At 49.5% G+C, this 14,482-nt stretch overlaps 1 protein-coding gene across 1 annotated transcript in view; it reads right to left on the reverse strand.

The window, feature by feature from the left end:
* The window catches only part of LOC115481350 (transmembrane protein 106A-like), a 42,347-nt gene that overhangs the window by 7,423 nt on the left and 20,442 nt on the right, over positions 1-14,482 (reverse strand). The window contains exons 3-6 of the mRNA XM_030220417.1: positions 8,045-8,108; positions 6,642-6,801; positions 5,805-5,945; positions 5,596-5,639 (exon numbers count right to left, since the gene is read on the reverse strand). Of these exons, the coding sequence (XP_030076277.1) occupies positions 5,596-5,639; positions 5,805-5,945; positions 6,642-6,801; positions 8,045-8,108 (409 nt within the window). The remainder of the gene's footprint in view (positions 1-5,595; positions 5,640-5,804; positions 5,946-6,641; positions 6,802-8,044; positions 8,109-14,482) is intronic.

Consider the following 14,482-nt stretch of genomic DNA (forward strand, 5'->3'; position numbering starts at 1 on the left):
TTGGGCAAGTGATGGGAGAAGAGGAAGTGGACCTTTTACTGAGACATGTGTATGGGCGGGAGACAGTTATAAAAGACCTTGGGAAGGAAGGTACGTCACGAGAATAGGAAAAAAATTTTTTTTCTCTGTATTTTTGCTGACCAATGTTAAGGGCAAGATACTGCACAAGACAGCTTAAGAATTTATTGTGAACTTCGTTATAAGCTTTTAGAAGATAAGTGCATGCATACAGAATGGTAATTAAGATAACTTTAATGGATATTTAGATTTATATTAATATTTGGGTCAAGATTTCCTGTGTTTCATACAGTTTGAAACCACATTATATCTAGATAGTGAAAAGGGGAAGTTGAGAACAGTCTGCTATCTCAACCACAGGTCAGCTGGTATAGACAAATGGCTTAGTTATAGTTTGGATACATGATATAAAAAAATGCTGAAATAGCTTGAGGAGGGGGGCATGGAATTTGTGACAGAAGGTATGGTGGGAGAGAAGTTTCTAGTAGGTGGGTGAAGACAGCATAACTGACTCAGAGTCAGGTAGGGTGGCGTAACTGCTATTCTAGGAATTAGGGTATGAACTGATAATTGATAGGACAGAAGTCAGATGTGCTGGTATAGGAAGGTAGATGGATTGGTTAGTGGGATGTGCTAAGGTAAAATTATGTATCATACCTGATAATTTTCTTTCCCTTAATCATAGCCGATCAATCCATAGACTGGTGGGTTGTGTCCATCTACCAGCAGGTGGAGATAGAGAGCAATCTTTTGCCTCCCTATATGTGGTCATGTGCTGCAGGAAATTCCCCAGTATGTCGATATCAAAGCTCCATCTGCACTTAGAGGACTCAGCACTTAGAGAATTACACCCACAAAGGGACACTCTGCCCAGCTCACCACTGCTGAAGCGGGGGAGGGGAAATATTCCAGCGCACCACCGCCGGGGCGGTGGGCGGGAAACCACACCCACCGACGCGGAGGGAACTGGCTTATCCTGCTACCGCAACCGCGGGAGGAGCTGGCTTACCCTAACACTGCCGAAGCGGGAGGGATACAAAGCTACCCTACAGCCGCACGAAGCGGAAGGGGGCGCCGGCATAATTTAGTTATCAATCCAGCCACCGCCGAAACGGGGGGAGAGGAAGCAGCAGCTCACTGTAACACAAAATCGTCTCAACTCGAAGAGACTTCAATTGGAAGAACTTGAACATGAAGTCCTCGTGAACAGGAAATGAAGACTGAACTTGAACCTGAAATATAACCAGAACACAAACAATACAGATATCTGGGAGGGGCTATGGACTGATCGGCTATGATTAAGGGAAAGAAAATTATCAGGTAGGATACATAATTTTACCTTCCCTATCATCAAGCCGATCAATCCATAGACTGGTGGGATGTACCAAAGCAGTACTCACCCAGGGCGGGACATGGAAATCCCTGAACGGAACACTGAAGCCCCAAACTGGGCCTTGGCCCGAGCAGCCACATCCAAGCGGTAATCTCGTGAAAAGGTATGAGCCGACGACCAAGTAGCCGCTCTGCAAATCTCTTCCAAGGAGACAGATCTGGACTCTGCCATCGAGGCTGCCTGTGCTCTAGTAGTGTGCGCCTTCAGCTGAATAGGTGGAATCTTCCCCACCGCCACATAAGCTGACGCGATCGTCTCCTTGACCCAACGTGCCACTGTAAGCTTAGATGCCTGCAGACCCTTATGAGGGCCTGCGAACAGCACGAACAGATGATCCGACTTCCGGAAATCATTGGTCACGTTCAAGTATCTGATGATGACCCGTCTAACATCCAGGTATTTGAGCGCAGGGTACTCCTCTGGGTAATCCTCCCTACGAAAGTAGGGTAGGTAAAGCTGCTGATTCACATGGAAGCGAGAAACAATCTTGGGCAGGAAGGAAGGCACTGGGCGAATCGATACTCCTGCCTCAGTGAATCGCAGGAACGGTTCTCTACATGACAGCGCCTTGAGCTCGGAAACTCTTCTGGCTAATGTGATAGCCACCAGGAAGACTGCTTTCAACGTCAGGTCCTTCAGCGATGCCCTTGGCAAGGGCTCGAAGGGCGGCTTCTGAAAGGTCTGTAGTACCAGATTGAGATTCCCCGTAGGCACTATCGAGTGCAGAGGGGGGCGCAGGTGATTAACTCCTTTGAGAAAGAGTACCACATCTGGCTGTGAAGCCAGGGAAGCCCCCTTCAGACGACCCCTGAAGCAAGCTAGAGCCGCCACCTGGACTTTCAGCGAACTGAGCGACAGGCCTTTCTCCAGCCCCTCTTGCAGGAACGCCAACACTGAAGATATTGGAGCAGTGAAGGGCGATATAGAGCCTGCCCCACACCACGACGCAAAGGTACGCCAAACCCTGGCGTAAGTGGTGGAAGTAGAGTGCTTCCTCGCTCTCAGCATAGTTGCGATGACCTTGTCTGAGAAGCCCTTCTTCCTCAGCCGCTTCTGCTCAATAGCCAGGCCGTAAGACCAAAGGGGGAGGGATCCTCCATCACCACGGGACCCTGATGTAAGAGGCCCTGCTCCGCTGGCAGCCGCAGAGGGCTGTCCACCGAGAGTCTGACCAAGTCCGCATACCAGGGACGTCTGGGCCAATCCGGACCCACCAGGATCACCCAGCCCGGATGCTTTGCCACCCGGCCTAGCACCCTGCCCATCATGGGCCAGGGCGGGAACATGTAGAGAAGCTCCTGTGCGTGCCATTGCTGGAGAAAAGCATCAACTCCCAGAGATCGAGGGTCCCGTCCTCTGCTGAAAAAACGCGGCACTTGGCAATTGGCCGAGGACGCCATCAGATCCAAGCTCGGCCGGCCTCAGCGTTTCGTGATGTCCAAGAATGCCCGAGCAGACAGTTGCCACTCTCCGGGATCCAAGGTATGGCGACTGAGAAAGTCCGCCTTGACATTCATGATTCCCGCAATGTGGGCCGCCGACAGCTGTTCCAGATTCGCTTCCGCCCACAGGCATAGCTTCATGGCCTCCTTGGCTAGAGGGGCGCTCCTGGTACCTCCCTGGCGATTGACATAGGCCACAGCCGTGGCATTGTCCGACAGGACCCGTACAGGCCTCAGCACCAGTACCGGGAGAAATTCTAGAAGCGCCAACCGAATGGCTCGGAGCTCCAGGAGGTTGATGGACCATTTAGTCTCTGCAGGAGACCAGAGCCCCTGCGCTGTCCGTTCCAGGCAGTGGGCTCCCCAGCCCGTCAAGCAGGCGTCCGTTGTGACGACAACCCACTCAACGAATCCCATCACACAAGCCCCTACCCTCCCCCCCCCCCCTCGGCACATCACCCAAGCCCCTCCACCCACCGCATCATCCAACCCCCTACCCCCCCCCCCCCCCAAATCAACACCCTCCCCACCCAATACTAACGCTGTCCGGCTGCTGCTGCTTCTCCTGTTGAGCAGCAGCGGCCGGTAAAAAAAGAAAAAAAAAAAAAGTAAACCTGAAACATGCCTCCATTCACAGCCATCTGGCATTCACTGTCGTCTCTGCAGGTGCTCCTCCTCTCCCCTCTGATGTCACTGCCCCTGGAGGAAGACCCCGGAGGAGCGCATCGATGTCAGAGGGGAGAGGAGGAGTGGCTGCAGAGACGACAGCCAATGCCAGATGGCTGTCTACGGAGCCGCGTTTCAGGTACAAAATCTTTTCCCTTTTTTTTTTTGTACCGCCTGCTGCTGCTCAACACGAGAAGCAGCAGCGGATGGACAGCGTTAGTATTGCCGGCTGCAGGTGGCAAGGGGCTTTGGTGATGCGCCGAGGGGGGGGGGGGGGAAGTAGAGAGGAGGGCCACTGCACATGCGTGGCTGCAGGGGGGAGAGGAGGGTTGGGGGTCCTGAGACCAGATGGGTGCCTGCAGGGGGGCCAGGGGAGACAGGAGGGACGCTGCAGGGGGACAGGACGGTGGATGGACATGGGTGGCTGCAGGGGGGGGGGGCATGCAAGAGGAGGGTCGCTGGTATGGAGAGTGGAGGGAGGGACCCTAAGACCAGAGAGGAGGGAAGGGGGGTCCCTAAGACCACAGAGGGGGGGGGGGAAGGGGGATCCGTAAGACCACAGAGAGGGGAGTCCCTAAGACCACAGAGAGGGGGGAAGGGGGGGGTCCTCAGACCACAGAGAGGGGGGGGTGTCCTGAGACCTGGGAAAGGGGAGAACACTCACTGTCTCACATAAGCACTCGCACACACTCATTCTCACATACACACACACTCACAACCAATCTCACGCTGTCACACACACACTTGCACATTCACTCTCTCTCTCACACAGTCACTTTCACAGACACTCTCTCAAACATACACACTCCACGGAAAACCTTGCTAGCGCCCGTTTCATTTGAGCCAGAAACGGGCCTTTTTTTACTAGTTAACTATAAAAACGTCATCGATACAGTGCTCTCCCATAGAGGTGTCACATTTGCCTGCTTTTTGGTATTTGATGTGGTGCCTGGGACAATTGAGTCTTGTCTGACATCTGGCCCACTGCCCCTGGCCAAGGACTGTTATTACTATGATTAACATCGGAAGGGAAATCGATATTTGTGAATGAAGACTCACAGCAGCAGATCTCAGTTCTGGTTCCGACTGAGGAGAAAACTACTAGAACAAGAATCCCCAGTGGGTTCTTAATATATATAAAGCCTTAAATTGGGAACTACAAAGACTCAGGAATTTAGACCTCCAGCTCTGACAGACTGTGGTCCTGAGCCTGTCACTATAACCCTGGGCCCCTATGTTCAGGTTCAATTGTGTTATCAAAGACCAAACTTGATCCCTTACCCAGCTTGAATATCAAACAGAGCAGGTGTTAAAAACTGGTAGGCAGACTTTCCATCCCAGAGCTGGCAAACAGCATCTTTGATCAAGTTGCTCAACGCATAAGGACCCACACAGTCCAAAGCCATTGAAAAAAGTTGCCGACACCAGCTTAAAACACGTGGACATGAGGGAAGAGTGTAGCAAGAGCCCATAATCCAACAGAGGGGCCCATTCAGAAAGCAGGTTCTACAGGTTGAGCAATGCAGAAATAGTTTCAGTGCAGAAGTTAACTCGTGCTGAAAACATGATTGCAGACATTAACGTGCATGGTAATGGTCATGAACAATTCTGATGCTGTTGTGTGGAGGAAACTTCACCAGATCCAGGGCAACGTAGAAGGGTTAGTTGAGGAGCAGGATGCCACCATTTGAGATGACGGCACCGCTCCTGCCTCATTTTAAAAGTATGAGGACAAGGGCAGGGGCTAGACACCATGGACTTTTTATTTTATTACGAAAAGATAGATGGGATATTTTTATTGGGGGGGGGGGGGGGGAGGGGTGATGCAAAAATGCCACAGCATGCTTGCCTGCAGTTTGTGTTCCAATCACCGCTCAAGCGCCAACAGGAAGGGTGACATTTAGCAATGAGCTGCTCATTACTGCGATTTTTGTGTGGTAGTAAAAGCATGCTGTGGTAGTTTTGTAGCACTAATTTCACAGTGGAGGCTTTTTGCATGGGCCGCAGAGTGGGTGGAGAAATGGGAATTCTTAGGAATATTTCCAGAATCAGAGCAAGGAGACAAGATCCACTTACTATGTAGTGTTGTCCTTTATGGTGCTGTTAACTGTGTAATAGATCTATTAATAGAAAAGAAAATTAATAAAACAGACCATGAGAAACTGCCTAAAAGTGTCTTTTCCAACTCTTGCTCATGAGGAAAGAGAGAAGCTAAGTGCAATCAGGCAGAACGGAGTCCGAGTAAAAACAGGAGTCCTCCCCATCTCGAGAGCGGACTGGTTTACCTGGCTGGTGCCCAAAGGTCCTACACTCGTCACATTGCTGGTACTGGACTTGCCAATCACCGTTGCTACGAGCAGAACTTCCACATCAAGCTGTGTCACACCGATGCCATGGAAGTTTCCGTTTGATATGTTCAGCACATTCTTGGAACGAAACCACAAGATTAAAAAAAAAAAAAAAGATAAGGAATGCATTCATAAGGAGAAGGGGAAAAAGCTTACAACAGGATATGGACTCAAGGCTACAGTATGCAGATACCAAAGAACGAAAAACCAGATTAACCCCCCCCACACACACACACACAATGCTTTACTGATCAGCATTTGGGAGAAACACACAGGGCTGCAATGGAACAAAGATCACATGACTACAGTAAAAAACCACCTATCACAAAGTCAAATATGTCTGTACCTAGTCATGGGCAAAACATCCTTCAATAGTACAGAAATTTCAAGGGTAGAACCCTGGAATTGTCATTTGACTATTACAGATGTACTGGATTAATTTGCCAATAAAAGCCAAGTAGCACCACAGCCCTGCAACAGCAGAAGGAAGTCAGTCCATTCTGGCTGATTTATGGGAAAACTAACGACATGTTATGCTTCTTATCTCTGTAATGATATATTGGGAATCCTGGGGGCTATGCAGAAGTCCAATACACATAATAGTGGGAAATTAACTGAGATTACAGAGAAGCACCTATTTCAGCATAAATGGACATTTCCTTCTACCACTGTAGGGCAGATCAGTGCTCTGAGCCATATTTAATCAACTCGGGTAAAGCCCCAAGCAAACACATTTTCAGAACTCAAGGGGAGGGAGGGAGTGTAGGCTCTTACCGTGGTGCTGAGGTTGATACTCTGCGAGGAGGTGGCAAGAGTCACCACGGAGGAGTTCAGCCCTGCATGAGTCACAACAATAGAACGCGGGAAGAGGAAGAAGATGGCCAGAGAGGAGAGCAGGAGGCAGATCACCACAGCAAGAGAGACGTACAGCTTCCTGCAGGACAGCAATGGAGGGAAGCCTTTGAGTTTAAAGAGCATAACCCCACCCTCCAGCCCCTCAAAAGGGCTGCCGAGTGACAACTACAGTCATAGGCTAAAGAGGCAGACACACCAATGATGTGAAGCTGGGATTGAAACCCTGGGCTCAGACCATTCCCTGTGGTATCCCACCCATGCTGCTCAACTTTGTATATCTGGGAGGAAAGGTTGGGCAGTTTGGCAGAAAGTCTCCTTTCCAGTCTGTATCGGGGCTTTGCTAAAGTTTTGTGGCCAAAATGTGAAATAAAATGCGAGCAGAGGGGGGCCCGCTGGTTCCCATTATTCAGGTGTCTACATCACAAGTCACCAGCAAGCTTTGAGCCTAGAGCAGTTACTGGACCAGCAGAGCTTAACTTCAGCTCAAGATGTGGTTGGAAGCAGTGTCTGTGGTAAACTGACCCGTCTGTCTTATGTACCTTCCACTGCTGTTACCCATGTAACGGGCATCTGATGTACAGGGAAGGGGGTCTTGCACTGCTTCTACTCTGTAGTGGGGGCAATATGGAGAAGGCAGCATAGCCAACTTTCAAAGACAACTGGTGAACATAAAGTTTCCAATCATTGCGTCTAGGGAGGGGTAAGCTTTGAGGGTGATCACACACCCAATGCACCCATAGAGCTCTGGTGAAGGTGAGCTTGCATGGCTGCTGCCTATGTTAAGACTTGCTTTTCAGCCCTCAGCACTTTAAGAGCATATAAAAATGTCTCAGATCAATAAAATTGATTATGCAGAGCTGCCAATGGCTTGAGACCGACTAACAGCACTCTTGCAAGCTTGTGAAACCATATAAAGATGGTTTAAAGAAAATCAACTGAAAGTCCAACACCACCAACTTAATGGATTACTCTGGAGAGGGGGAAATTAGTAGCCTTAGCAAAACTCCAGAAGACACCACCATGCCTACAATTCAGGCAAGACTACAGTCAGAAATTCTCTCCCCTCCCGTGTGGATTTTTGATTTCCACACTTAAGCCCCGTTTACAAAAGTGCACGCTAACCGTGTAGATGCCCATATTCCTATGGGCGTCTACATAGTTAGCACGCAAAACACTAGTGTACCAGGGCCCTTAGACTAATCATCCTTTCCCCACTACAATGCACTCGATAAACATGAGCCAAACAACTGATCACTGCAGTCATTCCACAAACAGTCAGGAGAAACATAAGAAAATGAAAAAAAAAAAAAAAACAACTTTACGTTCGACTGGGCTGTAGTCTCTGGTCACTGTACGGGATCAAAGCCACCAGTTCATTCCTTTGATCTAAAAACAAAAGGAAAAAAATAGGGTTTATCACATCTCTTAATTTTTTCAACACGTCTTTGTCCTAAATAATTGTTTTGTTACACTTAATTATGGAAAAAGAAGTAAAATCATATGAGATGCGTCAAAGACTAGAGAATTGATGTGTACAAAACCTTACACAAATTCAAGAGAATTCTTGTATTATGGGAAAACGGTGGGGTTTTTTTTGTTACATTTGTACCCCGCGCTTTCCCACTCATGGCAGGCTCAATGCGGCTTACATGGGGCAATGGAGGGTTAAGTGACTTGCCCAGAGTCACAAGGAGCTGCCTGTGCCTGAAGTGGGAATCGAACTCAGTTACTCAGGACCAAAGTCCACCACCCTAACCACTAGGCCACTCCTCCACTGTTGCTACTATTTGAGATTCTACATGGAATGTTGCTATTCCACTAGCAACATTCCATGTAGAAGTCGGCCCTTGCAGATCACCAATGTGGCCACGCAGGCTTCTGCTTCTGTGAGTCTGACGTCCTGCAGGACGTCAGACTCACAGAAACAGAAGCCTGCGCAGCCTTCTACATGGAATGTTGCTAGTGGAATAGCAACATTCCATGTAGAACCTCCAATAGTAGCAACATTCCATGTAGAATCTCCAATAGTATCTATTTTATTTTTGTTACATTTGTACCCTGCGCTTTCCCACTCATGGCAGGCTCAATGTGGCTTACATGGGGCAATGGAGGGTTAAGTGACTTGCCCAGAGTCACAAGGAGCTGCCTGTGCCTGAAGTGGGAATTGAGGTCAGTTCCTCAGTTCCCCAGGACCAAAGTCCACCACCCTAACCACTAGGCCACTCCTCCACCTCCTGAAAGCAGTTTAAACATTTTTACTGACCCAACTGAGTAATAAACTAACATGGTTACAATCAGTAAATATACATTTGGAAAATATTGAACTTCATGGATATCACTCCCATCCCCCTCTTTAGACCACCATAATAATTCCTTATTTTCTGAAAATTACAAGACCAGTACCCAAATACAAGACAAACCCCACCCTTCCACCCCAACCATCCAAAGGTTATATAACTACTACCATCTTCAGCCTGGTTTCTTATGGCTTCCAGTGATCTTGAAAGGATATGGCATTATGAGAGAAAAGGTATTTAATACTAAAGAGCTAGGTGTCAGAAAATCCCTGCTGATCCAAACAATTTATAGTGTTCAGATTAAGCCTTTCCCCCCCTTGATGTGTTGAATATAACTATTCTAGTCATCAGAACGCGCCTCCCATAATTCCTTGTCGTCCACCAAGTAGGCAGTTGAGTAACCATCCATGACTGCAAAATGCATTTCCTAGTTACTACTACTACTATTTAGCATTTCTATAGCGCTACAAGGCATACGCAGCGCATTTTACTAGGCACATTTTACATAAGTACATAAGTATTGCCATACTGGGAAAGACCAAAGATCCATCAAGCCCAGCATCCTGTTTCCAACAGTGGGCAATCCAGGTCACAAATACCTGGCAAGATCCCAAAAAAGTACAAAACATTCTATACTGCTTATCGCAGAAATAGTGGATTTTCCCCCAGTCCATTTAATAATGGTCTATGGACTTTTTCTTTAGGAAGCCATCCAAACCATTTTTAAACTCCACTAAGCTAACCGCCTTTACCGCATTCTCTGGCAATGAATTCCAGAGTTTAATTACACGTTGAATGAAGAAAACATTTCTCAGATTCGTTTTAAATTTACTACATTGTAGCTTCATCGCATGCCCCCTAGTCCTAGTATTTTTGGAAAGCATAAACAGATGCTTCACATGTACCCGTTCCACTCCACTCATTTTATAGACCTCTATCATATCTCCCCTCAGCTGTCTTTTCTCCAAGCTGAAGAGTCCTAGCTGCTTTAGCCTTTTCTCATAGGGAAGTCGTCCCATCCCCTTTATCATTTTCGTTGCCCTTCTCTGCACCTTTTCTAATTCCACTATATCTTTTTTGAGATGCGGCAACCAGACTCTTGTCTGCCGAATCCGCTCTGATGAGCCAGTCGTCGAGATAAGGGTGAACTCTGATACCCTCTCGCCTGCGAAAGGCAGCCACTACCACCATGATTTTGGAAAAAGTCCGAGAAAAGGCAAGGCACAAAACTGGAAATGTTGGCTCAATACAGCAAACCGGAGAAACCGCTGATGCGGCGGCCAGATTGGAATATGCAAGTATGCTTCCTTGAGGTCCAAAGATGTGCGAAACTCTCCTGGCTGTACCGCTGCAATGACGGAGCACAGGGTTTCCATGCGGAAGTGTCGCACACCTAAGGCCTCGTTGACTCTGCGTAAGTTGAGGATAGGTCTGAACGACCCGCCTTTTTGAGGCACCACCTGCAAAGTCTCAAATACTGCCGCCCACTTGATGGCAGTGCCGCATCGGGACTCCAAAAGCACGTCTCCTACTGGGACAGCAAATTCTAGCCGGTAACCTTCTCTGATCAGCTCTAGGACCCACTGATCCGAAGTAATCTTGGTCCACTCCTCGAAAAAGAGGGAGAGACAACCCCCTACTGTGGGAACCGACGAGTGGACCAGCGCCCCATCATTGTAGAGGATGCCCCTGAACTCCTGGCCGTTGCCCAGACGCTGACGCCGCGTGTTTGTCCGAACAAAAGGAGCTCCTCTGCGGGAAACGGGTACGTTGACCAAACCCCGCAAAAACGTGGCCTGGAAGAGGAGGGAAAAGAAGGACTTTTGGAAGAAGGCCTCGGCCTATCCTCAGGCAACCGTTGGGACTTAGAATCCCCTAGGTCCTTAACAATCTTCTCCAAATCATCCCCAAATAAAAGAAGGCCTCGAAAGGGTAACCTCACCAGCCTTTGTTTAGAGGCCATGTCATCAGCCCAATGCCGGAGCCAAAGAAGGCGGCGGGCAGCAACCGCCACAGACATCTGCTTAGCCGAAGCTACTACTACTTAGCATTTCTATAGCGCTGCCAGGGTTACGCAGCGCTGTACAAGTTTAAACATGGGGAAGGACAGTCCCTGCTCAAGAGAGCTTACAATCTAAAAGTAAAAACTATGTAGTCAGTGTAGGTATCAGGAATGGGAAGGTGGTTAGGCACCAAAAGCAAGGGAGAAGAGATGGGCCTTGAGTAAGGACTTGAAAATGGGCAGCGAGGGCGCATGGCGTATGGGCTCAGGAAGTCTGTTCCAGGCATAAGGTGATGCGAGGCGGAGTCTGGAGTTAGCGGTGGTGGAGAAGGGTACAGAAAGGAGTGATTTGTCCTGAGAGCGGAGGTTACGGGTGGGAACATATGGGGAGAGGAGGGTAGAGAGGTAATGGGGGGCTGCAGATTGAGTGCACTTGAAGGTCAATAGGAGAAGCTTGAACTGTATACGGTAGTGGATCGGGAGCCAGTGAAGCGACTTGAGGAGAGGGGTGATATGAGAGAATATTTTACTCAGTAGATAAGACGTGCGGCGGAATTTTGGACAGATTGCAGGGGGGATAGGTGGCTAAGCCGGAGGCCAGCGAGGAGAAGGTTGCAATAGTCAAGACGAGAGGTAACGAGCGAGTGGACGAGGGTTCGGGTGGTCTGTTCAGAGAGGAATGGGCGAATTTTGCTAATATTATAGAGGAAGAAGTGACAGGTCTTAGCTGTCTGCTGGATATGGGCAGAGAAGGAGAGGGAGGAGTCAAAAATGACTCCGAGATTGCGGGCTGAAGAGACGGGGAGGATGAGGGCGTTGTCAACAGAGACAGAAAGTGGGGGAAGAGGAGAAGAGGGTTTGGGTGGAAAGACAAGGAGCTCAGTCTTTGCCATGTTCAGTTTCAGATGCCGGTTGGACATCCAGGCAGCGATGTCTGAAAGGCAGGCCGAAACTTTGACCTGGGTTTCAACTGTGATGTCGGGAGTGGAGAGGTAAAGCTGGGTATCATCAGCATATAGATGGTACTGGAAACCATGTGATGAGATCAACGAGCCCAGGGAAGAGGTGTATATCGAGAAAAGAAGCGGTCCAAGGACAGATCCTTGAGGGACCCCAACAGAGAGTGGGATGGGGGTGGAAGAAGAGCAATTAGAAAATACTCTGAAGGTGCATTGGGAAAGGTACGAAGAGAACCAGGAGAGGACGGAGCCCTGGAACCCGAATGAGGACAGTGTGTCGAGAAGTAAATTATGATTGACGGTGTCGAAGGCGGCAGATAGGTCGAGGAGGATGAGGATAGAATAGTGACCTTTGGATTTGGCAAGGAACAGGTCATTGCAGACTTTAGAGAGTGCTGTTTCTGTTGAGTGTAGTGGGCGAAAGCCGGATTGAAGCAGGTCGAGGATGGCCTGAGAGGAGAGGAAGTCAAGGCAGCGGCTGTGGACAGCACGTTCAAGTAATTTGGAGAGGAAGGGTAGAAGAGAGATGGGGCGGTAGTTGGAGGGACAGGTGGGGTCAAGTGATGGTTTTTTGAGAAGTGGTGTGACTACAGCGTGCATGAAGGTGTCAGGGACAGTAGCAGTGGAGAGAGAGAGGTTGAGGATGTGACAGATTGAGGGGTTAACTGTAGGAGAGATGTTGGTAAGCAGATTGGTGGGAATGGGATCAGAGGAACAGGTGGTGCACTTAGAGGAAGAAAGAAGGCGAGCAGTTTCCTCTTTGGTGATCTCAGGGAAGGAGGAGAAGGAGGCCAGGTTAGGTTGGTTGTGGGTTAAGAAGTCACAGGGAGGAGAAGGCTTGGAAGTGAATTCAAGGTTTATCTTCTGCACTTTATCACGGAAGTAGTCAGCTAGTGTTTGAGGAGAGAGAGAGATCATTAAGGGCATCAGCCAAAAAAAGACAGGGCAGACTCCATACGCGGGCCGACCTCAGCGAGAGAACCCGCTCCATCGGCGGGCTGCTCAACCGCCTGCTGCAACCAGGAAAGGCAGGCCCAAGCTGCATAGGAACTGCAAATAGCCACCCGTAAGGAAAGGCCCGAGATATCAAAAGATCGCTTCTGTGCAGATTCCAGCCACCGGTCCTGCATATCTTTCAAAGCGACCCCTCCCTCCACTGGGAGAGTAGTCTTTTTAGTCTCAGCCATGACTAAAGCATCCCAAAGAGGGTCAACTGATTTTCCTTCAGGGGGTAAAGGTGACACATAGCCCTGGCCACCTTCAAGGGACCCTCAGGGTCAGACCATTGAGCTGAAATAAGCTTTTGGATGGAAGCATGCATGGGAAAAGCCAGAGAAGGATTCTTAGTGCTAGCCATCCTAGGATTAATAGAAGAGGCAGTGCCCTCGTCAGGATCTTCAATACAAAGGGCCTGTAAGGCATCAGAAATGAAAGCTGGCAGCTCGTCGCGGTGGAAAATCCGAAACACTTTAGGATCATCCAACTCCTGTGGCAAGCAGGATCTGGATCATCAGTCCGTGAGGGCCTGCCAGACCCCTCAGACTCCCTGAAACTAGACCACGGGGGAGAACAGAGTGAAGAGTCTCCCTCAGACGGGGTATTCACTCGCCTACGCTTAGTGTCAGCCAAAAGCTCGGGGGAAGAAATAAAGTCTCCAGCAGATGCTGGGCTATAAAGAACCGGAGGCAACCCAGACCGACAGGAATTGTCAGGAGCCTCAGGCAGTGCTCTTTTGAACATAAAAGCCTTATGCATCAGCAGCACAAATTCAGGGGAGAAAAACTCACCCTGTACATCCGCCCCCACATTGGGGGAAGCGGAGGCAAAAGCTCCTCTACAAACCTTGAAACGAGGTGACCACCTGCACTCAGACCCCTCCGCAACCGCGAGGGTCAAGTCACGCGGCGCCTCCAAGATGGCGGCCACTGCCAACTCCAGCGGGCAGGAAGAATCACCGCCCGGAATGCTCGTGCCAGCATTAGCATCTAGGCAGCATGTGCTGCAAAGCCTTGCTGCTGATCTGCGTTTCCCACAGTGGGAGCAGCGCTTAACCCCTTCAGCAGCCATCAAATACAGAAAAAATGGTGCCTTCGCGCCAAAACTTACCCCGCAGAGAGCGCTGTCAGCGGGAACCTCCCTGGAGGAGCTGGGCACCGCTCTCACCTCAGGAGACCGAGTCAAACGAGCTGTGGTCAAGCTGCACGGAACCAGGAGCTCAGGAGAAAGCCTCTGTTTTTTTTGTTTTTTTACTGTGAGGAAAGTTAGAGGCAGGCAGCCACAGAGGAACTCCAGGAGGAGGGGGAATGGGGTAAGGCAGGGACAGGGAAAACCAAGTATGCCTTTAAAGTGGGCACCATCAGCCACAACACCCCCTGCTCTACTGGCAAAGCACAGGAGCCACCCCAGGCAGAAATCCAGGAGCTGAGAGGCGACGTCCACACCTGCTGGGAGACAGAGGGGGTTGGGCGTCCTGGAACACCATGTGCTTTCAGTGTTCTCTAT

This window comes from Microcaecilia unicolor, chromosome 12, assembly GCF_901765095.1.
Source record: "Microcaecilia unicolor chromosome 12, aMicUni1.1, whole genome shotgun sequence".
Taxonomy (NCBI): domain Eukaryota; kingdom Metazoa; phylum Chordata; class Amphibia; order Gymnophiona; family Siphonopidae; genus Microcaecilia; species Microcaecilia unicolor.